The sequence below is a fragment of the Taurulus bubalis genome (assembly GCF_910589615.1).
Source record: "Taurulus bubalis genome assembly, chromosome: 8".
NCBI classification, from domain to species: Eukaryota; Metazoa; Chordata; class Actinopteri; order Perciformes; family Cottidae; genus Taurulus; species Taurulus bubalis.
This window is the reverse complement of record NC_136596.1, coordinates 17,602,636-17,629,851: the sequence shown is the minus strand read 5'-3', so window position 1 is coordinate 17,629,851 and position 27,216 is coordinate 17,602,636. Positions and strand designations below refer to the sequence as shown.

Sequence of the window (27,216 nt, the reverse complement as noted above, 5' to 3'; positions counted from 1 at the left end):
TTATCAGCAAGGTTACATACTTCCATTCACAGGTTTGACTGAAGCAAAGCTGCAGCAGTTGCATCAAAGAATCTTATCAAACTTGATGTTATTCACAGACTGTGCTTGAATAAATACAACGTTAAGAGATTTGAATTCCATTGATTCAAAGTTTGATTAAGTGCACACAACACTCACTGATCACAGAAATACCCAGAAAAATGTATTATATTTAGATTTGTTTAACGTCCACAGAGTTAAACTTAGCCAGAAACACTAGACAGAGTCAAGACAAGTACATTTTATTAAGAATGTATTCACTTTAGGACACTGGCCAGTACAACACAGTGAAATATACATCTGTACTTTCAAATAAAAAAAAAAAAAAAGGGACAAACGTGGACATGAACAAAATAAACCCTCAGAATTCATGACAAAGTAAAATGCCACGCACATAGAAACCAGGGACAATCACTTCGAAGACTCGATTACCACATTCACTTGCATTGCGAGAGCACTCCGACAATACAGGACACAAGACATAGCCAAAAAGAGGGGGCAGAGGTCAGTGCTGTAGTGCATCAAGTGACAAAGTGCTTTATAGAAGCGCAGTGCGAGTGGGTGGAAGAACAAACATGAGGAGAAGGATTATAGTGAAGATGAAAAGCGGGTGCAAATGTTTATTTATTTGGGAGTATCACAGAAGGTAGTCATTTAAACGATGTAGTGAACAAACCAGTGGAGTAGTGTTAGCCAACACCCGACACTCTGAGCCAGTCAGTTTGAGCAATGTCTGGCTTGACAGCAAAGATTGTGCATGCACATTAATGGGGACAACATCGTGGAAAATTGCACATTCGTTGGAAAAATAATAATATTTCAACACCATGATTGAGGAGTGTCTGAGGGCCACAAGTTGAAAGTATGGCTTATGACGAATGCTTACAGCTACAATCATTTTAGCTGTTGAGGAGGGATCACAGGCTGATTAGTGTTGTTTTGTATATATGTATATATATAAAAGATTGTATTTGTGCTGATAAGGAGTAGGCATTGTGGACAGATGCAAAGTCACTTGTCCCTCTTCCACAAAGAAAAAAAGATACTTAGACAAAAACATATATACAGTATGCAGCAACTATGACAAGGTTAGGGTTGTGGAGTGTAACAAAGTCTATTGTAGTTATGCATCTTCATTTCTTTTAAACTAGCTCTGTCTCTAGTAAATCAATGATAATAAAAATATAACATCTCCTGATTACAGTTACTAACATGATAATACACTCTCTCCAGCAATCAAGTCAGCAGTGATTTGTTCTCTATGTTCAAGAAGGAAACTCATTAGCGTTTGAAATGTTGTCCTACGGCAATGCTTGTGTGACTACCATCAACAACCTCACACTGAAAACACACTAATGTCCAACGCAGACACAGCCAGCTTGTACATATTAGTCAAGTTAGGAGACTAAATACAAACATCTTGGAAAGGATCGGCTGGATTGTCCTCCAGCATGTGATGACGCACGTCCAGGATAAAGAGGCACCGTGGTCCCACAAGTTAACCATTTCCTGAAATGCGGCTTGACAGAACATAATTGCCAATAATCGCTTTCCTCCCCTCAACTTCTCCTGGTCCCTATTAAAGTGTTCATGTGAAGTGCCTCCAGGTGCAGAAGTGCTTCGACAGGTTCAAGCATGAAATGGATAAAGCAGAGTAGCTTGATGTTGTTTTTCTGCTTGCTTGTTATTTTTCCACAAGACAGAGATTCTCCATAAAAAAAGGCACCATGCACATTTATCAACCCAGACGTGAAGAGAACAAAAAACGAATAGAAAAAAAATACATCAGCAGCTGTAGACCTCTCCTACTCTCTGGGTCGAACATTAAGGCTTCAGTTTCATATAAATTCATCAGTTAAGGCAACCTAGAGGGGAGCATTAGAGGAAAACTGGTGTCAAAAAATGTCTTATGTTTAATGTGCACATGGAAAGATGGAGAAGAGATTCAAAAACTCTCTCACCTCATTCTTTACTTAGCTCTCATTTTCATACTGACTTAAGCGCTTCTTGGACTTAAGCTCTTTCAACCACTGGGGTGAGTCTTCCTCACTACACGAATAAGACACAAAGAGAATAGTTAATGCAGGGGCTAACAGCTAAACAAGTTTTTGTCTCCAAAGAAAAACACATTCTCTGCAACTTTCATGGCTTACCCATTCTCTTTCCCACCAGGAGGGGGCAGTACACGCGCTGCCCTGGGAAGAAAGGGGGACTTGGGAGAGCGAGAAAGCTGGGAAGGAGAGGGAGTAGGTCCATCGATTTGATTGTCAGATTCGCCCCTCTTCTTCAGCTGGGCCTGACAAAAGGAATGGGACACATTTAAGAATAAAAAAGAAGACAAAAAGATATCATTGCAAGTATACAAAACATGAGCAGGGAGGGGAAAACAACACACATTTGTGTTACATTAAATAAATATGACATACTTAAATGGTGAATACAGTTGATAAAAGCACAAGTGAGAATCACCTTTAAAGCTGAATGGTCCATCCCAGGGAACAGGGCTATCCTCTGTGGCTGAGAGGAAACAGCAGGGCTGGTGTCTGCTCCTCTGGCCTGCTCCTCCGAGTCAGAGTCATCGTCCTTAGTCTCAACCTTTGCCTCTGTCATAGGGCGAACACATAGTACGGACATATGCGAGCATACGGTACAGTTAAAAAGAAGTAGCCTATGGGATGGGGTGCAGTAGAACATTAAACGGTGCTTCTGGATAACACAGTCAAACTTCTGTGTGCATAATTTTCACATATAACCGTTTAGTGTATGCTGAAGGAGGAATTAATCTGATGGAATAGAACTGTATCAAGATTTAAGCTCGTCTTTGGTGCCAACCTGTGGAGTCTCTGTAAAGCCAGTCCTCGGTGGTTCCTCCCTCTTCCTCTAAAAGCACAGCCGTTTGAAGAGCGGTCCTGGAGGGTCGTGTCCGCGGCGCTCGTTTCTTCCCCAGATGGGCTCTGGACCGAAGAGCGCTGGTGTCTAGCAGAGTGGTCGGGGCCTTGACACCCACACACAAGATAAATACGTCAGCTTATCGATGAACATGCAAGTGTCAATGCAGTCATGACACACATTTGTTGCTAAAACATGAAAAAGACCGTATTATTCATCAGTTTTTGCTGACACAAACAGCATCCGATATGAGACACCGGTAAAGGCAGAGGTGCCATCAAAAGAACTGATCTGTGGTCAACTCAAATGACACTTACATCAGGGAAAGATAGTGGCTGGCTCTCAGCGGAGGAGGAGGGAAGGAGACTGTCCAGGGTGTCAGTATCAAACTGTGGGGCCTGATCACCTGGTGTGCGTGGGGGAGTGGGCTTCCTTGGTGAAGGGCTGAGATTGCTTTCCGAGCTGGGAGTGGCAGGAGTGAGGCTGAAAAAAAAAAAAAAAAGTTAAGAAACACCTCTGACAGCAACTGTGTGGTTGCCGTTACCGCAGTTACAATCAAACAGAGCCTGCGTCATAACTTTCCTTTTGTTGACTTGCCTGTAGGGAGTTATGACTTAGCTGACGCACCCAAAAACAAACTACAAGCCTTAAGAAAAGGAATTCTGGAAATATATTTATGCAATAGACTACTATTTTAACATTTCTTGTTTTACTAAATTGCATGGAATAACTGTCCTTCCATATTGGTTTTGGTACATGTTGTGATAATATTTTTTGACCACAGGAGGTCAGTGACAGATTGCAATTTGATTCAATGTAACTTTTGAGCGCAGGAGTTATTCAAACTTTTCTTATCAACAATTACACCAACGATACGAAAACCAACAAAAAAGATTGATTTATCTTGATACAACGCTGGTCTTCTGTGGCATAGCGGTCTCACCATTATCAGGCTGTGGCTACGCAGGCAAACAAAGCTTGTTAATAGGATTCATTAATGTTTGGTTAAGTCTGTTCAAGTTAATCGTTTTTAGCCAAAAAAAATAATGTTCACTGTTCCTTTAAGTTGATCATAATGTAAAGTACTCCATGTTCTAGATTATAAACCATGTGGTACTTTACATCTACATAATAGAAGTGTGGACATTATCAAAGATGTATCGAGATGGGGAAGAGGATAATTCTGGATGGATGCATTAAAAGAGCATAACCTGGAGTTTGGATCATTTCAGCTCAGTGGGAGTCTTCTGTTGTGCTAGTTTCTTTCCTCTTGCTGTTTAAGTGAGGGCAGAGCTTTGAGAACGAGGAGGTCTGGCAACGTGTTGCTCTGGCTACCAATATTAGCTGCTCCGTTTGAAACATGTTTGTCTGGAATAATACATGCAGGCTGAAATACAACCGTTGTGTTCCTGTCAGGAGATGCAGTGACTTGAACCAACAGCAGAAGAGCTATGAGTAATTTCACAGGACACAACCTTAGGAGTCCGCCAGGGAGCCACAGCCAATGAGAGCGTAAGGACCAAAGTTCTCATTGTTGCTACTAGGATGTTCGATGTTTGCATGGGTAAACATAACACAAAACACAGTGACTGATCTACATGGGGGAAAGAGTAAGGAGGTGTGGAAACAGACTATTATGTGAACACGTGTGCCAACAACAACATCAACAAGCATGACTATGCCTGTGTGTGTATTTTTGTGACAAAACGTAGTTGGTAGACTGTATGAAGGATTGTCGGTCAGCCATGTAGTATGAAAACCACGATAACTTCAAAACTCCTGGCTAGAAGACAGGAAGTTGTGTACTGTACAGCTATCTGACTACTTTGAAAGTTGTGTAGTGTGAACTTGGCTGAAGGAAAAGTCTGCTCGCTGCGAGGCCAATCCATGCCGTAGGCATTCAGAAGGTGACCGGTCTTTGAGCTGCGAGGTGAACAGCTTATTTTCACAGTACACTTGTAATGCGCAGCAGAAAGATTTGTTTTGTTTTTGTTGCACATTTAAATTGTTAAAAAGAGGGAATGGTGATCTAATCGTGAGGCCAGTGAAGATTCACACCACTTCTACATACTGTTTTTGGAGAAGAAAACTATTTAAACATCTTGTAATGAAATCCAATAAAACATCACAAATAGCAGCCTCCAAAATGTCAGCAGTTAAGTTGATCAATTATATAATTATAGAAGTGTTTTGATACTTAATTTCAGAGGGAGGCACAAACAGAAAATGACATCAAGCAATTGGAAATGTTGCAATACTATACAGATATTTCACAAACATATAGATGATGAGCAATAATATCAAGGTTGATTCCAGTGGTCTTAAACATTTGATTGATTCTGTCTCTTTAAGCAAACGAGAGCTAATGCTTGACTTCAGTGGAAACTTTGTGGCAAGCCTACAGTCCGGTTTCAAGTCCACCAGAATCCAGTTGTTATAAACACACATTTTTGGAAGCAAAAATTAAGCTAAAGATGACCTAAATAATGTATTGGTGACATGGGTCACATTGCATAGATATTTCCCTTTTCAACTTTGACCGGCTGCGCCTACCATAGTTGTGTTTTCATGCCTTTTTGCAATCCAATGGACTGAATTCTGATGGTTTCTGAACATTGACTTGTGTTGTGTTTTTATTTGTGTTCAGTGTGTTTACAAGAACACATCTGACATCACAACTACAGTATGTTTACCTGTCATCAGTACGTAGTCCTGTCTCCCAGGTCCCATACTGGCTGTCAGTGTCGCGGACCGGTGTTCCCGAGTCCTTCCCCTCCTCATCACCACTGTCACTTTGCTTCTGCTGCACCTGAAGGCAAGAGGGAAGGGACAGTTATTAGTAAATAAGGAGTTTTCAAACTGGAACAGACTAGTTTGAGTGACACCAACGTTGCAGCAGCTTTCACTTGGCACTAGACATCTGAACTCTAGTTAAGTTTGGTAAATATTTGTGCATAGTGCATTTAGATTTTTTTGTGCTAATGCAAGCTCAATCAGTAGTTGGGTAATCGATGTCATCAGTGCTACTGAAGAGCCAACAGTGTTGCTTATAGAGCTGCAGCCTATCGAGCTTGAGCAGCGGTAAAGTAATGAAAAGGTGAAAGGATGAGTTAATCGAGTCAGGACCAGAGTGGGGACAAAAAAGGAAATGGGTGGGTGATGGAGTGTGTGTTTGCTGTCTACTGAACCATGCCTCTTTTAATGAGGCTGGTACAGAGGACATACTGTCTCAAAAGCACACAGGGCTCACAGAGGATCGCCTGCTCGTGAACTGATAACCATGGCCTATATAGGAAAAAACAATAGAAAATCCTTCTGTCCTCAGAAGTTGCCCGAGGGGTGGACAGAGAAATGTGATACACCTGGCTCTGTATTTGCCCAGGTTCCTAGACTGTGAGAGCCGTTCACTAGTGATGTTTATGTGAGCAGCGACAGTGGATCAGAGTTCTCATTCTTAGAGCTTCATGAATGCTATCCTTGTTTTCTTTGTGTTTGTGAGAGCAGAGTTCCTACAAGATTACTTCAAAAAGAGCTCAAGCGAGACAATGAATAGGAAAGAAGAGTGTCACTGTGATACAGTTGGATTGAGGGAAAACAAGATAGTTGAAGAGAGTGAGAGAAAGAAAACTACAACAGCAGTGCAGGATGTCATTCATCAGCTAAGCCCTTCCTGACGGGAAAAAGAAAACAGAACAGTGAGAATGACATTCAACATGGTTCCCTGCATCAGAGAAAGCACTTGTTCTCAACTTCATCCTCTTCTCAAGGATTTACTGCACTCACACGTTTCTCATTGACATCACAGGGTCACGCCACATACCCCTAAATACACACACTTAAAAAGTCCTTGTTCCACTGACAATGCAAAATCAACCTACAGATTTGGACGATAGGTTTTGTTCAGACATATTAACTACATACTCCACTTATCTAGTGATCAATCAAATGCTTATTTAGCTAGATGAGTAAGACTTCCCTCAAAGAATAATCTCCAGAAAAAGATATGACAGTAAATCTGAACTATAGAAACATTAGTGAGTGGTTCGCTACAGGATTGAAACAGAAGCACCAGATCAATCACATGTATTGCATGGGTGCTGATCTAATAAAAGCAGCCTTGATGATCCTTTCATCTATGATACGTACATACAATGGATTTGGGCCAAGAAGTAAAAGTTGCTGTATTATTTGTAAAGGCTAATTCACAGGCTTCAACGGTCACAGTATGCTTATTGGATTGTCTGAAGGCCGTAATCGGCATGTAATCGGAGAGATGTTTATAGCTGTTCTAAGCGGCCACATGTGGTGGTAAAGCTGGTCTCTCCTGAAAGGCCTTCATAGTGTTGCTCTTGGTTGTATGAAAATAAAGAACAAAAACATTCTAACCACCATATGACATTTTCACTACCCGATTTTCATGTTCAAAAGAATTCATAATAACAGTATTATCGCTATATCTATAGAGCGCGTAAAAAAATGTCACCACTCAAATTCATCTTTAACTTGAGGGAGGCAGACCAAACAAGAACGGAAATAAATGGAAATTATTGAAGAGACACTAGATTATTTACACAAAATTATCACAAGTGCATTTTAACATATCAATATTTCATAAAGAATGGCATATCGCAACAAGTCTTGTTGGAAGCAGCCCAACTTGTAGGGGAAGCAGGGTTCAGATATGGTTTTTACCATTCGATCCTACTAGCACTTCAGTTAAATCTGGCTCCTAACTTGTCTGAAAACACCTTTCTGACAGCAGCATTGGAACGGCTGCCACAGACAATTTAAAAAGGCATGCAACCCTGCACATTTAATGTAGAAGTGTGCAGAGGTATGAAAGTAGGCAGGTTCTGACATTCCAGCTCGGTATTATGTCATTACTCTCTTCTCCCTGTCACTGTACACTGCTATCAATCTTCAAACCAGGTCTCGTGAAATGGTGGTAAAACAAATTCCTATCCTACCTGTGCATGTGTGTTGCTCAACCTAAACACACCCACAACGCACCCTCACCTGAGCAGCACAGAGGACAAACATTGCCTTTGCTGGAACATGTTGAAAAGAGGCGCCAGTACACGGCAGCTAAAAGAAACGACTTCTGGCTGGCTGCTCAAAGCCGTTGGAAAGCCTTTTAGAGACTCTTTCGTAATCTCATATCATTTATTATTCAGTAAAATTGGGGCTTTTAACAGTCTCAGTATTGTACCTCAATTGGACTCCATTACTTTCTCTTTTGGTGCAGCCTGCATTAATCTACAGACAGGTGTTTTGGCCAAACAATTACAACACAAAACTTTTAAGCAATACAATGATTAAATTGCTCTGCTGCATGGACACACACAGGTGTAGGCTCTGCTATCAGCCACACACAAGGAGAATATGTTCGGTTCAGTAGGAAGGCCTGCTGAACCAACAGGCCCAGTAGCAATGATTTATATCTGTCAGGGGGAAGGCTTTTCCTTAATAACATTAGCAAAAGCCAGCTTCCCCGAGACAGGAAGGGTGTGTCGGGGGAAACAACATAACAAAGAGCGGATGAATGGAAGGATGAAGGAGAGAAAGGGCTGATCACTAAATAGGGCTCACTGACAATCTAAGGAGGAAGGGGCTTGATGGAGGCCTTGGAAACTACTACTTCATAACGCACTGATCGCAAAGTGCCACACATAACCTGACAACACACACTCACACAGGATGGAGAAACGGCGGTCTACGGATTGCTACAACCTCAACAATTAAATGGAAAGTGTTCCTTGAAAAGGGAAGGGCTTTTCTGCAAAGCACCAAACAGATGTTTTTAGACCAGAGCAGAGAACACAGTATTGCAGCAAACGTCAACAAACAGCTGACTGTGACTGTACTGTGGCTCATGTTATGAGCTTCTCCAAGTTATTGTAAATGGGATTTGTCGTGACCATCTCAAGTAGTGTGAGATCATTAACAGCCATGAAAATACATTAAATCATAACATTATACTTGCAGTATATGACACCACTCCCCATTCTCTACTCATCTGCTCTGATCAATCTGGGTAGGGTGGAGTGGGAAAATATGCTCTGCGTGCACTAATGTACACAGCCGTAATCAATATCAATATCCTACAGATATAAAAAACAACTGCTCCCACAGGCACTAATCTCATGTCAACAAATGGGCATTCTAGCCGCATGTCAGAGGGCTTACATTCAGGCGAACTCTGCGAAGCAAACCCAACAGTGCTGTGTTATTCTTTCATTACATAAGTGGTTCGTACAGACACAGGGCTCAATGCTGTACAAAGCGTCTAGTAAGAACACAGGGAAAGAATGTAAAAACCTGACTTGGCTTAACAATTCTACTCAGAGGGCACTGGATCTGACTTAAAGGATTATTCTCATTTATTTCAGCCTGGTGATGTTTATTACATTTTGTTGCATTTGTGTCTCCTAACTGTCCAGATCAATGCATCTCCAATTAGTTGGAAGTGCTGTTGTCTCACATATAGGTAATAGCTGACCCCAAAGATACAAAGCAGAAATACACTGCAGTTACACGTCTATACACAGTTGTATAAGTAATAATCGCAATTACAGTTACCTTGAAATTTAAGTTTTAAAATCAATATTATATTTTAACAATGCAAACATACTTCTCACAGACGGGTTTGTCCACTCATCAGGTCACACTGGTCTCCAACAAAACAAATAGCTGTGATTGGTTGAGCTCTACAGTGCTCTTTGAATGTCCAAAAGCCCAAATATTTTGCATTTTAGTCGAAAAATTAATACGAGTCATGAATTAAAACATTTAATCCCTTTCGATGGTCATACAAACTTCAAGATTTGCATTGTCTGCTTTAATGGCAGCCAAAGCAATTCAAAGCAACCCAATGCCAAATACATGGCTGTGGTGACACAGACCAGAGCTACAGGAGAGATTGTTCGCTTTCAGTATCTGTGAATATGGTATGTTGCAGTTGTCACTAGTATAGTATATACATATATATACTATAAATAAACAGTTTCCACTTTGTCTGCATCTCTGGACATCTAGACTGGTTTAAGAATTTGGGGAAAAAAGGGTTGTCGCATTCCCATATCCCTTGCCCCCTCCTGTTTGTTTACTGGGTATGTGGATACTGTCCATTACCATTCAGCCATTACTGACCTCTTACTGTCATTCATCCACTTAACACTGGCCCAGTGGAGAGGCAAGTTGCTCCCAGAGACCACAACCACAGTTGATGGTGTTTCAGATCTAATAGGATATGCCAACACAACTGACGGCCACACAGGCGTCTTCAAAATATCCCTTATCTTTAAGAGTTGTGACTCATGGGGTGTTTGTTCAGCAAAACAGGCGTAACCTAAAGATAGCAACAACTTCTCTGCAATGTATCCATATCCCTACATGGATTTCTAAATCTGTCCTTTATTTAGAGCACAGAGCCGGTTGGATATCAGGGTGGAGAGAAGTGATAGGAAGCCAAGGAATCAGATGCGTGTCCTCTTCAAGAGTTTAGTTTTTGGCAATAGAAATAATAGCATAATATTTTTTCAGTTCTTGTGCCTAAATTTTCAAAAAAAAGGTTGTTGACATGAAGAACCAGTATAACCACAGCTTTGCAAAACAAATAGAAAGAAACAAAGAAAGGTTTACATTGTGCCACGGACCATGTAAGATGGAGAAGTGCTGAACGCATAGAAGGAGGTAGATGAGATCAGGGAGGCAGATTGATAAGTTCTTGACATGTCTGGCTAGAGACCAAATAGTTGACGAAGGAGCAGCTGTTACTACAGTAACATTACAGAACTGCACAGACATTGCTGCAAAATGACTTGAATTCCGATTGTGCTTTATTTAACTTCAACACATGTTAAAGTAATACCGCTGGGCACATAGTTGACCGACTCTACGGGTCAGTTTAAGTATGAATCAAAGTTGTGCCTGGCAAATACTTGTGATTATAGTTTGTTCTTGGCATCAGAGGTGAATTGTGGTAGCCTGGTGTGTGTTTGTACTTTAAATGTGTGTTGTCTTACAGCAGTGGGGGTGTTGGGTGCGGTGCGCCTGCGTAAGGACAGACGTTGCTGGCTGCGTAGTGAGAACCTGCGGATGGACTCCCTGCTGCGGGAGGCCAGGGAGCGCAGGGAGTTGGTTCTCTTGAAGTCCCCAGTCCCGTCCTCTCCCTGGCCCGAGTTGGACAAAAAGCCCAGTGCCCCGTGAAGAGAGCGACGGACATTTCCCACCCATCCTGACATCTGAGATTGGGCCACTGACAGCTTGTCCCCCAGATACTCCATCACAACCCACTACTGGCAAGACTTGGTGTGTCAGAAGGAAGTCTGTGAACTGTGACGCTTGTTATTAACACAGCAACAGAGAATCATTAGTCTCTAAGTATGCTGGAGCAGGGACAGTGTCGTAAGTATTCACTGGTGTGTGCTGCTGGGTCAATACTGCAGCAGTGAGGAAGGTGATGGAGAGAACAACACAGCTCAGCCAGTCCAATGTGGCGATGTTGATAGCGTCTGCTGCTTCCAGCACTGCAGCAAGTATAACGCCAGTTAGTCCCTGACTGTTACAGGATAGAGGGTCTCCTCTGTTTTACTTCTAAAAGGCCTTTCTGCAGTGCAGTCCCAATGGAGCCGTTGGGACTGTTTCAACTCATCACTGTCAGGGCTCCAGCCTGTCGGCCTGAACTGAATTGTGAAGCTTTCTAATGCCTATTTCAATGCACACAAGATATGCTAACTATGATATGCTTGGCACAACAACCGGGTGGACACGTAAAGGTTGCTATGCAAGTCCAGCACTAACTATTAGTTATGCAGGGTACTACTCTATGAGACAGCCTAAGAAACACATCCTCAACATACTGGTTATGTTTGCCACAACATTCAGGTCCACTGTGCTAATAATACTTAGTTTCTTTAACAATGCTCTGTGACACCTCTGCCAATTCACCCGATGTGAGATTTTCTGTACTAATCCCAGCCTCAATTACAGCCGAACTGACAGCGCTCCCAAAGCTGTCGATGATGCGTCAACTCCAAAACAAGGCCCGGGTTGAAAGTTGAAAAATCCATCCATCCAACAAGACTACATTTCCATGGTGCCAGACACTGTGCCACCCTCTGGCAAAAGCTCCAAGGAGAAATGGTGCAGGGCAGATGGTGGCAAAAGGAAAGCTGCTGTAGTCATTCGTATTCCATAAGGAAAACCAGAGGGTGCCAAACAGAGGAAACAGCAGAAAGCACTGTGGTGGGGAAGTCAAATCCAGAGGAGGAACAGAGAGGAAATGCTTCTCTCCTCGCCTTTTTCTGCAGGTACGGGCAGGTAGGAGAAAATGCGTCAGCAGTGCTGCTCTCTGTCCTCAGCGCTATAGGACTCACCGTCAAGGAGAAACTGGGTGGAGAGAGGGAGTGTGTAACGGAGTGAGGGGGAGAGAGAGAGAGAATGGGAGGTCCCTGATACAGAGCGGGAGGGAGAGAGGAGGGTGATATATGTTATGCGGTGCTCAATCGCTCCAGCCTGATTCAGTTGCGGGGCAAGATGTGAAGTGAAGTGTCACAGCCAGAACAGAGAGGCAGTGGAAATAAATATAGAAGGAAGGATGAGAGATGCTATGACACAGCATCTCCTTTCAAAACAAAGTGTCATACAATCGGGTAGAATTGAGCACAAGAAAAGAGCACGAAAAGAGAAGACTATTAATAGAGTGATTGGGCGTGCATGAGAGAAAACAGAGAAACAACAGGTGTGGATCTACCAGGGAAATGAGTTTGTACGTTCATCAACCAGCGTGCCAGCGCAGTGTAGCCAAATGCAAGAATCACAACAGTCAAATGAATGTTTGTTTAAATCTTGCTTAGAGTCACTCATAAAAACAGAAGAACAGACTAGAAAACCCTTTCAACTTAATCAGGTCTCTGTTATCTGGTGCGAGTGAACTGGTAGCCTGAATAAAGCCACAGCGGGCGACTCCAGAGACACTTCAGAGGTAACCTCAGAGCAAACAGGGACAGCTCATTCAAACTGAATCCCTGTCCACATATGCCCCCTACAGGTAATCTGATTAACTGTTCTTTGAAGTGCTGTGCTCAAGGAAAGTCAGCTGTGAGGTTCTCAGTTTCCAACAGCACACAAACTGACCTCTCTCACGATCTCCTCAGCCTGAAAATGGCTGCCTCTTCTTGGGTACTATTAAAGGACAAGGTGACAGTCTGATAAAACTAAAGTACTCATATCAAGCATCTGGAGGTTACAGCAGGATTAGTTACAGCAATATCATTACTGTCCTGTAGCGAGTGGTACCAAAAATATATTACTATTTTACTCCTTCCGTCTTCTCAAGATGCTGGAAAAAAATTACTCTAATAGTCAATCAAAACATTTATTTACTATTTTATATATGATCTCTTAAAGTCAAAAAAGTGAAACAATTGCTGGTTCCAGCTTCTTAAAGTTGAAAATATACTGCTTTTCTCATCTAAACAAATCCTCATAATGGAAGACTTGTGGGTAGTTGGAGAATAAAGTCATTTTGAAAACATATTAGCCGACTGGGAAATTGTGGACATTAAATTCATCATTTCATAAACAAATAAAAAAACTAACTGCTAAGATTCAATGAAGAAAATAATAATCAGCATCATCATGCGCCTCTTTGCTCAAAATCAATTGCTACTAAATGTCACCTACTGGGAAGGGAGTCATGGCTGCTCATCACTTCCCCTCTTCCGCTGACATCATCAATCTGTGCGCAGCCCCGACGAGAAACCCAACCAGCGACCACACAAAGGAGATGAAATAGGATGCAGCTTAAGGGCACACAGCATGCTGTATATATATGATAACTACCTACCATTCAGTATTATGTAAGAGGACATACATGTTACAAAGAAAGACATCTGTAATAAGAGAGTTGTGCTGTTACTTACCCAGAGGCAGTGTGGAGTCAGGCAGCATGACCACAAGTACAACACAGCTCTCAGCCTGGTGCCCATCTCTGCTCTGCTCCACTCACCAGCCTCAGACCCGCCAACTTAAACCAATGATGTCACCACTCAACTACTATCTCATCTGTCTGAGGACTCTTCCACCAGTAAATACAAGGTAGGAAAATCCATCATATCTGATATCTGCCAACACCGATGGATTTTGTTTAGGGATGCACCGATCCAACTTTTTCAGTCCTGAAACAGATATCTGGGCTTTTGGTATTGGCCAATACTGAGCACCAATTTTATACCAGTGTTCAATTAATAAGCTGTATGGCTCACTGTGTGGCACAAACTTAGATCATTCTTCTCTATCTAAGGCAACATAAGGCTTGATTTAAACATTGCTTTCCTAAATTTGTAACACAAAATGTAACAAATAAATACACACATATAAATGTACTGAATTCAACCAATGGCACCCAATACCAGATTGGCCTATTGTCACCGATACCCGATCCAGCAATTTGAGTCAGTATTGGATTCATATTCAATATCGGTACCTGTGAATCTCTAATTTTGGCAAACAATAATTTCTGTCAATCCTGAAGACAAATTCTCTCACAGATTCAGATATTAAAATAGTAACAATAATAGTCATGATTATAATTCTTAGTTGCAGATATATGTGTAATATATATTTTTAGAAGATAATTTAAAATAAATGTTTACACTACACACAATGCCATGGTCAAATTCAGCAGTGACCTCAGGTAGCTATTTATATAACAAATGTCTGTATTTAGTCACAATGTTCACAATGTTCCTGCGGTCCAATAAGTAATCACATAAGTAGGTGTGCAGCGTGTACAATTTGTTATGGGCATGGCAAACTAGACCATGGCTCAATAAAGGGTGAAATCCTACAAAGGACGTGGTAGTTTCGCGCAACCCTGCACTGTATTTCATTTCACTGTATTGTATAATATCATTATAGCAACATGTTACACTCTTTGGAACAGTGTGTATTATTTTGCCTGCTGCTGCCTTTTAAAGCACAGCAGACAGTCATTCAGCATATTTCAAAGCAAAGAACACCAGCAATGAGGACAGCAGTGGGTAACTACTGACACCAGGAAGAAGGACAATTAAGTAAAACACAACCACTAGGTGGTGGTAGTAAGCTCTGTAGCATGCAGTGTACAATTATGAGACGCAATAAACTGTACTTCTGGTTTCATAGTGTCGGCTTCAACCTGGGCCTACAATTACACTCACCAAGACAAAGAGCCCTCTGAGCCTAACTCTGCATATCAATAAACACCGTACATCCTTGAATATAGATGATATGTCAGTGAATGTAAAGTGTGTCGTTGCAAATATGCAGTCAAAAAGTTAGATGATCCATTACAAAATATATGGAAAAACAGACGTGAACAAGATAAACAATTATAAATAACAGGTATTACCAATCAACACTGAGGAATACAGTCACACAAATATGAAGTTTCTGTTTGGCTGCAGGACACATGATCAATACAGGCCATTTCACGTCACAGCTGTCCCTTCTAATGAAAGAGCAGTGAGAATATGTACTCATTAACCATTTGACTAATCCAATCCTGAATTACAGGCCCGAGAGGATTTTTGTCCACCACTTCCATGAATCGTGACGCGTGATAGGTGAAGAGTCCTGAAGGCCGTGCCTTCAACATTAGTCACAGACTATTTACCACCAAGCACAACAGCATTCAGTTGTCAACGGTCAGTCAACTAACTGCATTCCTCTATTGTCTACCTATGTCTGTCTTCAATGCGCGCGAGACAGACAGACAGACAGACAGACAGACAGACAGACAGACAGACACACACCCACACACACCCCCACCCTCTCTCTCTCTCTCTCTCTCTCTCTCAAAGACAAACATAGTATGCTCACACTCCCAGTACAAACACAAGTGCACACAGATTTCCCTCCCTGTTTCCACAAAGCTTTGTGACAAACATTCCAAAATGAAAACAGTGATTATAATAAAAGGGCTCACAGCTAACCATCCAAATGAAGCAAAGACTCAGGAGAAACTTCCTCATCTCATTGTGTTGCATCGGTCCTGGAAACGGTTGAACTGTTGCAGAGCCCGAGCAGCAGCCTGACTCACCCAGCTGTTGTTGTTGTCCTGCTCTCGGTGAGCGCTGCGACTCCGAATCCCCGACAGGCTTCTCTCCAAAACACTGCTTGAAGGAGCTGATCGCCGTGAAACACTGCGAGACCGCATCCTGTTCAACTCCTAAGACACACACAGAAACAAGTCAACTTCATAACATATCACCTTATACACATATTTCTTTAAACATTTAGATTGACCCCTTTCAGAACTGCATTTCAAACTTTTTTAAGTGCCAGTTTATTGCATTCAAGTTGGGCAGCTAATTCTTAACTGGTGGAATATTTATTACACACAATTGTACAAAATTAACTAAGACAACTGGGAGAGGGAGAGCATGCATATGGTCACTCTTCCACTGCTCAAGCAGACACACATAAACAATACAGTCCCCCAAGGAGCAGAAGTATGACCTAACTAACAGAGAATCAGCATAGATTAATGGACTTTTGCTTTACAAAAATGTTACAATTACTTCCAACATGTTTGTAGAACCGATGCCATGCCATATGTAGTGTACATGGGAAAGTTGTTAGATTTTTTAAATGTTATGTAAATTGTAAAAAAAAAAAGAAGATATTTGGTATCCAGCAGACATGCAAAGGCAGAAAATAATATTAGTTCAATGAAAGAAGAAGAATGAATGGCAATGCTGGAACAACAGCCCTTTTTGTCCAACTATAGTCATATTTTTACTTTAGACTGACGACTATTTTCTTTCTGAACTGTTCTGCTTATTGGGATTTCAAGGCAAGACAACGTATTCATAGAGCAGATTTCATGACAGAAAAACTCAAAGTGCTTTACATTAAAACATTAATCAAATACATTCAAATACTTACACACACTACCCTCACACATGCAGACATTCCAGAGGGCCACAGTAACTAAAAAGTACCTTTACCAGCTCCAGATCTTATTCTGGGTACAACCAGAATGCCACTGTCTGAAGACCTGTGTGTAAAAAGGGCTATGACTGTGTGCACTTTGTCCCATATGGGTTTATCTCAGTTATGTAAATCTTGAGCACTTTAAAACAGATAATAATATACATAGTACAACCTGCTTTCAATTTTAGTGGGTTATATGCATGTTTACTTTGAGGATTGTTGCAGTTATACTGTTTATTGTATTTTATATCATACTCTGATTACATTTGTGCAAATTTAAAACAATTTCCACATGAACTGACTGTATATAAGAAGTGAACGTAGTCAACGTGACATCCCCCATTGGTTTCTGGACTATGGTTTTAAATCCTCCAGCTCAGCATTTTGGCCATTGCCATTTCGCTTTTTTTGCAACCAAAAGTGACACGAGAGGGTGGAGCATTTTAGACGATCAATTAACTGAAAACACTAAAGTTCAAAGACCAAAACACGGACAACTTCCAGACTAAACGACGCCATGGCAGCAGCCTGTAAATCACAAGATAGTTACGCCCTAAAGCATACCTTGCTTTGTCGTCAATTTGACTCTAAGTGGGACCATAACTTACTAAATGAACACCAAGCTGTATTTAAGAAGACTTGAAACAAGTAAATGAGACAATAAACTGATGTTTACAAAATGTATCGAGGCAATAAATCAAGTAAGAAACGGGGTCAATTTCTCATAGACGTCTATACAATCTGACTTCTTTTTGCAACAGGAGGAGTCGCCGCCCTGCTGACTATTAGAAAGAAAACAAAACATGCATTGACTTAAATGTTCAGACCCAGATGTTGCCACCTGTATGAAATATATATATTTCCGGGATATATCTGACTCACCTGAGATCCCTGTGATCTCCTCTGGCTCAGGCCCTCTTCCCTGCCGTCTTGAGGCTGTTGCTCTCTGGGGAGCCATATCTTCTCCTCAGGAGCGCTGCTGGACTGCCTCTGTGCGAGTCGTTCCTCCTGCCTGAGGAGGAGTTGCTCTGGGCTGAGTTTGTTGGTATGTCTTCTGGGTTCAGCCATAGGTCTGTCCACAGACATCTCAACAGGCCGCAGCTCCCACGGGTCCTGAAGAGATGTCGTCCATACTGGGCTTGTGATACCTGAAGTCTGTTGTGGCAACCTCCAGCTAACATCTACATCAGGTGTAGGCGGATGTAATCTAGCTCCAAATGCAGCGTCTACACCCTGAATACCAGAAACAGGAATCAAGTCTTTACTGGGGGAGGGCTGAACTTGAGATGTGAAAGAGTCTATGTCAAGGATGGCAGGTTTGTAAGATGCTTCTACTCTCGGAGATGGCTCCTTCCATCGTGTTGCATGGTCACTGCGGTGAGAAGTTGGCTTGGAAAACGGGTCATTTCGGAGCATAGATTCCAGATCCAACACTTGAGGCCTGAGAGGGGATGACTCCAACCTTGCCCTCTCTTGTTCCTCTTTCTTCTGCCTCTCTTTTAGCCGCTGCCTCTCTGCTTCTTGCTGCTTGGCTATCTGTCTCATTTTCTCTGCCTCCTCCCTTTCCACACTCTCCCGCCTTCTGCGTTTCTCGAGCTCCAGAATTTGCCGTTTGTCCCTTTCTGCCTGCTTTTGCCTTTCCAACTCCAAGAGCTGTCTTCTCTCCATCTCTTTAATTCTCTCCAAGTCCTCTTTCCTCTGCCTTTCCTTCTCCAGTTCTCGTTGTCTCAGCCTCTGGTTTTCCAATTCCTGTCTCTCAATATCTAGTTGCCTCTGTCGCTCCCTCTCTAAATCTCTCTGTCTCTCCAGCTCTCTCTGCTTTTCTCTCTCAATCTCTTTCTGAAGCTCCTTTTGCCTCTCCTTCTCTTTCACATACTCTTTCATTCTTATAATTTCCTGATCCAATGCAATCTGTCTTATTTTCTCTGCCTCCTCTCTATCCCTCTTCTCTCGAAGTCTCTGCTTTTCTAGGTCCATAAGCTGTTGTGTCTCCTTTTCCTTCTGCTTCTGTTTTTCAAACTCTAAGAGTTGTAGTCTTTCAAGCTCTTTAATTCTTTTCAGCTCTTCCATTTTCTGTTTCTCCTTTTGGATTTCCATCAGCTGTATTTCCTTGTCCAGCTCTCTCTGCCTCTCTTCCTCCCTTTGTCTTGGCCTGTCCTGTTCCCGCTGTCTCTCCCTTTCCTGCTCTCGCAGTTTCTCTCTTTCAATCTTTCTCTCCAATTTTTGTCGTTTTTCTGTCTCAAGTTGTAGTTGCCTCTCTTTTTCAAGTTCTCTTATTCTCGCTCTTTCCAGCTCTTGCAGTTTCTGTCTTTGTTCAAGCTCTAACTGTTTCTGCCTTTCCAGTGCACGCTGTTTCTCAAAACTCTCAAACTCCTGTTTCTCCTTCTCGAAGGCTTTCTGTCTTTGCCTTTCAAATTCTCTTTGCATCTCCCTCTCCTTCATTCGTGCAAATTCTAAATGTGCTTCTTTCTCCATTTCCAGCTGTCTCTGTTTTTCCCTCTCAAACTCTTTCATTTTTGCCATGTGTCTTTCTGTATCTTTTTTTAGTTCTCTTTTCTTTTCAACTTCCATCATTTCCTCTGTTGTCTGTGCATCCAAACTTGATCTCATCTCTCTTTGTGAACTTTGGCTCCTCATCATCAACTCCTCAACTTGCACTTGAGAGGTTTTTCCAAAAGCTTCATCTAATGCTGGATTCCAGCGTATTGGAAGAAGCTTCGTCTGAGAACCGTCTGGTGCAGACCTCACAGAGAAATCGTCAAAGGGCACAGTCACGTCCCCTATGCTTTCTCCTGCATCAACAGGAGAAACTGGCTCCTGTATTTGTCCAGTCAGAGCAAAGTAGGTTGCCCTGGGTTTTGGTTGCTCTTCTGACTGGAGCATTTTCAAACGTTTTGGAGCTGCAGCCACTTCTTCCTGTTCAGCTTCTCGCTGCCCCTCCCGGTTTTGATCCAAAGTCCCTTGTTCTTCCCTCGTCTCAAGACCTGTAGAGGTCCACTTATGCAAAGCACCCACTCTCAGAAATCGAGGCTGCTGTTCTGGCATCACAGCCAAAGCTGGTTCGTCTTGTGCTGAACCAGTCCGCTCTTCCACCGGCCTGCTCCCTTCTGAGCGCCTGGAGCGTAGCGTCATGGCCTTATCCTCCCACTGAGCTGATGGGATGTACTCACTCACTGCCCTGCTCTCTTCCACAGCCAGCACAGTGTCAAATGCATGTGACACCCTCAGAGGACTTGGAGATACAGGCTCTTTGTAGGTGGCAGTGACAAGAGTTCCCTCATCCTCACCATTTCCTCTTTTAAATGACGGGCTGCTGAACGAATCATTAGGCTTGTTTACAGGCTTGCCCTCTTCCACCATCAGCACACTGTGCCTCTCCACAACATGTTCAAACAAGGATGCTTTCACTGTCTGTAGGTCACTCCTGGGACCACTTTCCTTGGAAGTGGCGCCAAACTCCTGTCCTGCCTCAGGCTCTTCAGGCGTGGAGGTCTTTTTGAGCTCCTCTTGGGAGTCTTTTAGATCCACAAATGTCCTCTGGTCACTGGGGGTGATAGCTGACTCTTCAATCTAAGGACATTCAGAGATATGTTGAGAATTGTTAGGTGATAACAGCAAATCTTCTACCTATTATTCATTTAGTCATTTAACAATCATGCTTTTTTTCTCTTCAACTATTTCACTATTTGAACATTTTGTTACAACAAATGTGGACTTATGTGACAGATATAAAACAAATGTGACTTTACAACAACAACAACAACCACCACATAACAGGAGAAAATACAGCCCTCAAAGGATTTAAATAGACTGTCAACATAGTAATGGCATCCCCATTGTTCTATGCTGGTCTCATAATAGTGGGTGTGGTGCAGAGGAGGTAATCAAAGCCTTTCTGTGTTGACCTTTTCCCAGTGATCTCCTCTCTGTGTTTCATAACCGGCAGCCACTGGGGATGATCATTGTGCCACCTGTATTTGGTTTCACAGCTTTATCCATCTATGGTAGTAACAAGTCATTTTGCTGCAATGCTCTACTTCCTCAAGGGAAATGTTCTTTTAAACACCCTCAGGTGTCCACAGCACATGTAAACACGGAAGCTGTAACACTCATTCTCATTTGCGTGTTAAACATGGACTGAGCCCAACAGAAACCAGTTCTTACGAAGCCGAGTCCCTTTCTTACCCTCCTCTGAGGATCTTTGCCGATCTCATCGCGGTCTGTTGCCTCACTGAGGAAAACACTGTCTGGCCATTTCTCGGATGAAAACCTGATGAACATACATCACACAAGACAAAAGCCATGCATGACAAAGAAACTCGTGGACAAACACATCGCACAAAAGCAAGCTGAGGCATTAAGACATTAGGCTTGTTTAAGATGAGCTGCACCTCGCCTGGAACGCGGACGAGATCAGGCGGCAGCAGCAGAGGGCTTTCCCGAAGTACAATGGTCAAGTCAACCAACAGCCTTCAAAGAATACACAGGAAGTCACAGAAACATCCTGTAGGCTACTTGTAGTTTGCAAACCACGTTCAGATTTATTTATATGCGTTTGTAAATATATATTTATATGGACACGTGTGTGTGTGCATCCTTTGTTCTTTTTATGTCTGTCTTGTAAAACACTTCGATACTCATTTTGGCATTAGTGTTATATAAATGAGCGATACTATAATCAATCACACAAGATATGTTTTTCAATTTAACGTTGTTGCACTAACTGCCACCAATCTACTGTCAAATAATACATTTACTTTATTAAGAAATTTCTAAAACGAGTTGTAAATACTAAGAGCATATCAGCTCTTTGGTCAGGAGACAGCCAGACGTTTCCCATCATGCTCTGGGTCTTGCAGTCGGTGGGGAACAACTGAGGTGCCCGGCTCTAAAAACTGCGGCCGCCTCGATCTCGAGAGGTTATCGTTGCTCACGTGTGCCAAGTCAGGATCAAGTCGGACACAAATCTAACAAGCATGCATTCTGCGCCGATCGCCGGTGATCGATTCTATGCAGGAGTGGCTCATCTCAAACAAGCCTATTATGAGCAGCTCTTACCTTTTAGTCAGGTCGAGGGGCAAGGGCCGGGGCTTCAGTACTGGTTTCACAACAGGACTCTGAGTTGGTGATGTGTCCTCTGTCAGCTGCTTGATGAGCTGTTTGACACCCACTGGTGGTTCGGTTTCAGGGACTGGCTGCACTGGAGAGTAAAGATCCGACCCTTGGTCTACGACATCGCTCCCAGGAGAGGAGGATGAATCGAGGAGGAGACTAATTCGTGACTTAATGCTAACTGCACGCTTATCCTCTTCACTCTCTTTTAGAGTATTTTTGTCAGTTGCACCATCAATACTTTGTGGTGTGTTACTCTTAGGTGTTTTCTCCTGCTCTCTCTTTTGTGCCGGCTCCATCTCCTCTGGAGTGTTCTCCTTAGTGTTTTCCTTTGTGTTTTCCTTTGTAGTCTTACGGTGCAGAGACAGACCGATTGACTCAAACTTGGCCGTGAGATCAGCTGAAAGTGGTCGTCTCGCCCAGCGAAGGGCAGGAACTGGTGTCTCTGTCTTGGTCGGACTGTCAAAGAAAATGGCTGACACAGGTCTGGGTCTGGATCCTCTGGGCTTTGGCCGCAGTGGCACTGCTGCCTCAGGGTTTTCTTTTTCCTTTTCTTCTTCTTCCTCCTGCCCTACCTGAACAAGAAAACCCATGGACTTGGCTCTGGTAATGGAGGACCCAACATTGATGCATGTCATCTGGTCCTTCTCGCCTTGATTTGTAGTGGTTCCAGACCACTCTGCTGCTGGAAGTTGTTTAAGGCTCTTGGAATAGACCAAGCTTGATGAACCATGTCTCTGCCTCTCTGTTGTTAAAGGAGGAAAGGGTTTGCTGGAGTCTCCAAGGTCAAGAGGAGGGGCCGGTTTAAATGGCTGGGCTATTGGCTTGGTTGTTTGTCCAGTGCTCAGCTTATTAGTTGTATTAAAGGAGGTAGGGGCAGGACGGTTGGGGTTGGTTGACACTGGCCTGGGTTGGACAGGAGCAACTGGTTGCTGAGGTTTTGGACTAAATGGAGGCTCTGGTTTGTATCCAGCAAGGCGAGTGGACTCTGGCCGGGGCTTGGTTTGGGGCTTGGGTGCAAGTATGGGCCTAATAGTGGGGTTTCTCTCCACAGCAAAAGGTTTGGGAGTGAGCCGTGGCTTGGGGCTTGGGACAGGTTTGTTAGGTTCTGGGGTGATAATACGGGACTGGTTCATGGAGGGGATCTCGATGAGGCTCTTATTGCTGGAGTCAGTCAAAGGACTCAGGTGAAGTCGTCCTCCAACCACTAGCCTCCCTACCTCCCCAGGCTGAACCTCAACCTGAGCAGCCATCCTCTTGAACAGCACCTTTAAAAAGTATAAAAGAAAAAGATCTAAGTAACAAAAAAACATCTCTATGGTCATTTCTATATTGATGCAATGCCACAGCACAATATAACGCTAAATCAAACTCATTATTAGCCTGATAGCACTCACTCTATCAAACCATTACTGTGGACTTTGTCTTGGGAGTGCCTTGCACTGCAGCACAATGATATATACAAGGTCGTTGGTCATTAACAGTTTAAAGCACACATGTTGACAGCTGTTTGTCACCCATATTCACATTGATGGACCTTATTCATGTAACATTTTGACCGGTTACGATAGGAAAAATACAGGCGCAAGTAATAACAATCCATAATGGCTAAATTCCATTTAGCTGCTTCAGTTTCAGTGTTCTGATATTGTGCATTCTGGTTCACTGTCACACTCCCTCAGCTAACTGGGACACTTACTTACTGATTTTGAGTCAAAAAATCTGCTGTGAAAACACACTACTACGGTTAACAATTAAAACGGTACATGGTTGGGTAATTCAGGATGAATAACTTACACTAATTTTAATAGAAATCTGTTGACCCCACAATACATTCATGAAATGCTCACTGGAAGTCTCTCTATTTCCAATTAATTAGTATTCTATAATTTCCTCTAAATAAGACAGGTTTATATGTCAGACACATTTGTTTGGCGACATACCTGTGCATGTATCCTGGAACCAGTAAATGTATTGCCTCAGATTGCTAAACTGAATTACTGGTGCAGTAGTGATCAGGACTGTGTACCTTTAAGGTGGATCCTAATAAAGGGGAGGAGCTGGACAACTGTACATTGGCATTGTTTTTGTTTCCATGCTGTAACAGGCAAATCAGGCTTAGACAGTGAATGAATTCCCCTGCAAACTCACACCAGATTGCCCTTTAAGATTCAGCTCCTCCCCTAATGAACTTTCACAAGTTTATCTTGAACTGACTTCTAAAAAGGAGGCATAGTGATAAATATGAGATAACAGGAGATCATATCACTCCATTCTTTTTGACAGACTATGATAATAATAATAATAATAATAATAAGTTGTATCAGTTGTTTCTTCAGTAAAAAAAAAGAAAACATTACAACTCCTCTGTGTTAGCCCTTTAAGAGACTCCCTCTTCACATCTGATAATGCTTTCCACATGTTGCTGTGTTGAGAAACTTTGCTATACAGAGAAGCAACAAGAAGAATGACATGCTGGAACCAACTGCTGTGAGATAATCCCAGAATATTTTACCTGACCAGATGTCAACCGTCTGCTGTAGAGCTCTGGCTTTTGTTGGAAGCAAACAGCGATGTCATATCACACAGGAGGAAGAATTTGAAGACACCTAAGAGGAACGCACTTTGTGTCAATAAAGTACACTTTCTCTAGTCAAGACTGCTGTGATTATGGCTGAGGAAGACAAATCACGGCAGAGCTGCAACGGGGCAGTCCATTCCAAACACTTCTTCACTGCGGTGTTCTCACGACCCCATACAGAAGCAAATAGATGATAATGTTTACACTGACACAGATTTGAGTAAACATAGTCACACCCGTACATTTGAGCAGATGGAATATGTGCAGGCATATAAAACCACAAACTGCATGAGGAAAATCATTAACATTAACCCTGCTCTATGTTTACTTTTCCTGTTCTTCTAGATTCATTATGTCCTCCGTCACTGCTCACTATATGTAAATTCAATCTCTGAATAATGGAACCATAAATACTGTTCACAGTTCGGTTTGCTGCCCTTTTCTGTTCTCTCTTTTTCGGCACATTATTTCATCAACTGATAAGTTATACTGATAAGTTTCAACTAATTCGCTGCTGATAACAGTGTTGGATCCATAGATGCACTATATCTGAAAGAGGAACTGGAAGGAAAAGGAAAAAGAATGATACTGAGAAAACACACAGACTTCAGCTCGCCTAGCAGATAGAAAACTTGAACTTTAGATGTTGACAGGAAACGCCTTCGCTAAAATGGAATGCTAAACATTCACTGTGATGGTGGGTCGAGCAGCACAGCATGGGTTAGGAAAGAGTCTGCCTTATATAGCCTTAGACATACAAGTATTTTACATAGGACTCATTACTGAAAGCCACAGACGACAAGTTCAATATCTGTATCAATTTTAGCACGATGCATACTTATGTTGAATACTTCATTTAGCAGGTATCTTTAAGAAGTGGGTGTAATATATTGCATTGATTTCTAGCAGGAAGTACATACAGAAAGTGAGTAGGACTCTATATCTATTCAGTAACCTGGTTTGTCCAGTTATACAGAGGAAATCTCCTAACACAGACAATAGACACAGTCATGTTAACTTATCTGTTAGCAACTAAAAGAAGAAGTAAAGTATCTCTCGAGAGCAGCCATACTTGTATGTGTGCTGTAAATGCAATTTCAAATGTTAGTGTCACCTCCTGTTGAAATTGAAAAATAATATATCCACTAGACTAGACTCTGTAATTATAGAGTGCAGTGCTCACATAGATGGTGTACCGCAAAGCTTTAAATTACCACTCAAAATAATGTCATCACCTCAATTGTCTGCTGTCATCCAAGAACACATGATGCAGAGTTAACATTGCATGTATCAGTATCAATAAGGACGTGATCCAGCCGACCAAGAGATGTTTTTAGTAGTTTAAACAGGGGCATTTATGTAAATGTGTCCAGATAATCAATAAGGAAACGTTAATACAGATACTTTGTAGTTATTCCACTTCTATTAATCAACCAATTATTTCATAGAACAGGAATGTCTGTTAAAAAAATGTGTCTGTCTCGGTCTAGGATTTGCAACAAGTGTTGCTCCTCCAGCCGCTCGCTGCCCTTACACCCCCTCGGACCGCGGACAGTACCCGGTCCATCCGAGGAAAAGACGCAGTCGGCTTGCTCAGAGCATGCAGTGCATTTAAAGCATACAAACTATGCTCAACCACCGAGTTACAAACGACGCACGTAGGGTTGAAAACTCGTGTGATAACCCCAGAAGAGGGACACACGCACCACACAGCTCGCTGGCTAGCAGCCGTGAGCTAACAACTCAAGAAGCTGGGACTCGCAAAATGGAAACACTGGCTGAACCCGTCTTTGATCCGCACCGGAGACAACTTACCGAATGAGAAAGTCAGGTTTTGCCGCTTCTCTTGTCGAAACAACCTCAATCATAACACGTCTGTCAAACTTGGAAGGTAAAAGTACGAGTCGTGTCAGTTGGTTAGCAGAGGAGCTAACTTAGCTGGTTTACTGAGCTAGTCCGTCTCAGGTTGCAGTGTTGTTGACAGGCTGGACTAGACAGCGCTGAACAAGCCGACTGACTGGTTAGCAGCTCAACCGATGGCGAGTCAACCGGCAGCACCACGTGCGTGGCTTCCGGTTGGTACTTTCAAAATAAAGCGGAGCACAAACATAAACTGAACTTCTTCAACTTTGATTCTTCAGACACATGAGTCCATACGACAACAAAAACAAATACAATACAATACGAGAACACCAAGACACAGCTTCAAAAGTCACTTGTGGTTAAAAAAAAACATAGACATGTGTTTCAATGTTTTCAAAAACAAGAAGACTACCTTGTATCACTTTGTGTCAGCTCAGTTAAGGCCTACATGATAAGATTTTTTTGATGCAGTCAATCAACATTTAAACTTGTACATACAATTCCTCAACACAGCATGAAAGGTGGGAATATTAGTCACAAACATGTGACTTGCACTTGTCCATCTTGGGATCTTGAGCCAGATTCTAAAAGCATCATTAAATGCCACCTGAATCTTTTTCATTGTTGCTTTAATGTAACTGCAAGTGTGCTGTATAAAGTAGAGTACAGAAGGCTCTGAAGAGCGCTGTTTTAACATAATCTGTACACAGCACATTTACGTGCCAGCATATTGGTTCGTGCATACTGTTTGC

General features: G+C 42.4%; 1 protein-coding gene across 1 annotated transcript; it reads right to left on the bottom strand.

Annotated features, from left to right (window-relative positions):
• Positions 1 to 274: 274 nt before the first annotated feature.
• LOC306740683 (uncharacterized protein) lies at positions 275 to 22,658 on the bottom strand (the record flags this gene model as incomplete). Its single annotated transcript, XM_079222912.1, has 11 exons — positions 275 to 1,904; positions 2,001 to 2,088; positions 2,193 to 2,335; positions 2,509 to 2,642; positions 2,872 to 3,034; positions 3,246 to 3,411; positions 5,622 to 5,737; positions 16,013 to 16,141; positions 17,791 to 20,478; positions 21,094 to 21,178; positions 21,967 to 22,658. 10 exons carry the CDS (start codon positions 22,656 to 22,658, stop codon positions 2,013 to 2,015), a joined length of 4,392 nt encoding a protein of 1,463 aa, XP_079079038.1. The 3' UTR covers positions 275 to 1,904; positions 2,001 to 2,012.
• Between the last annotated feature and the right edge of the window lie 4,558 nt (positions 22,659 to 27,216).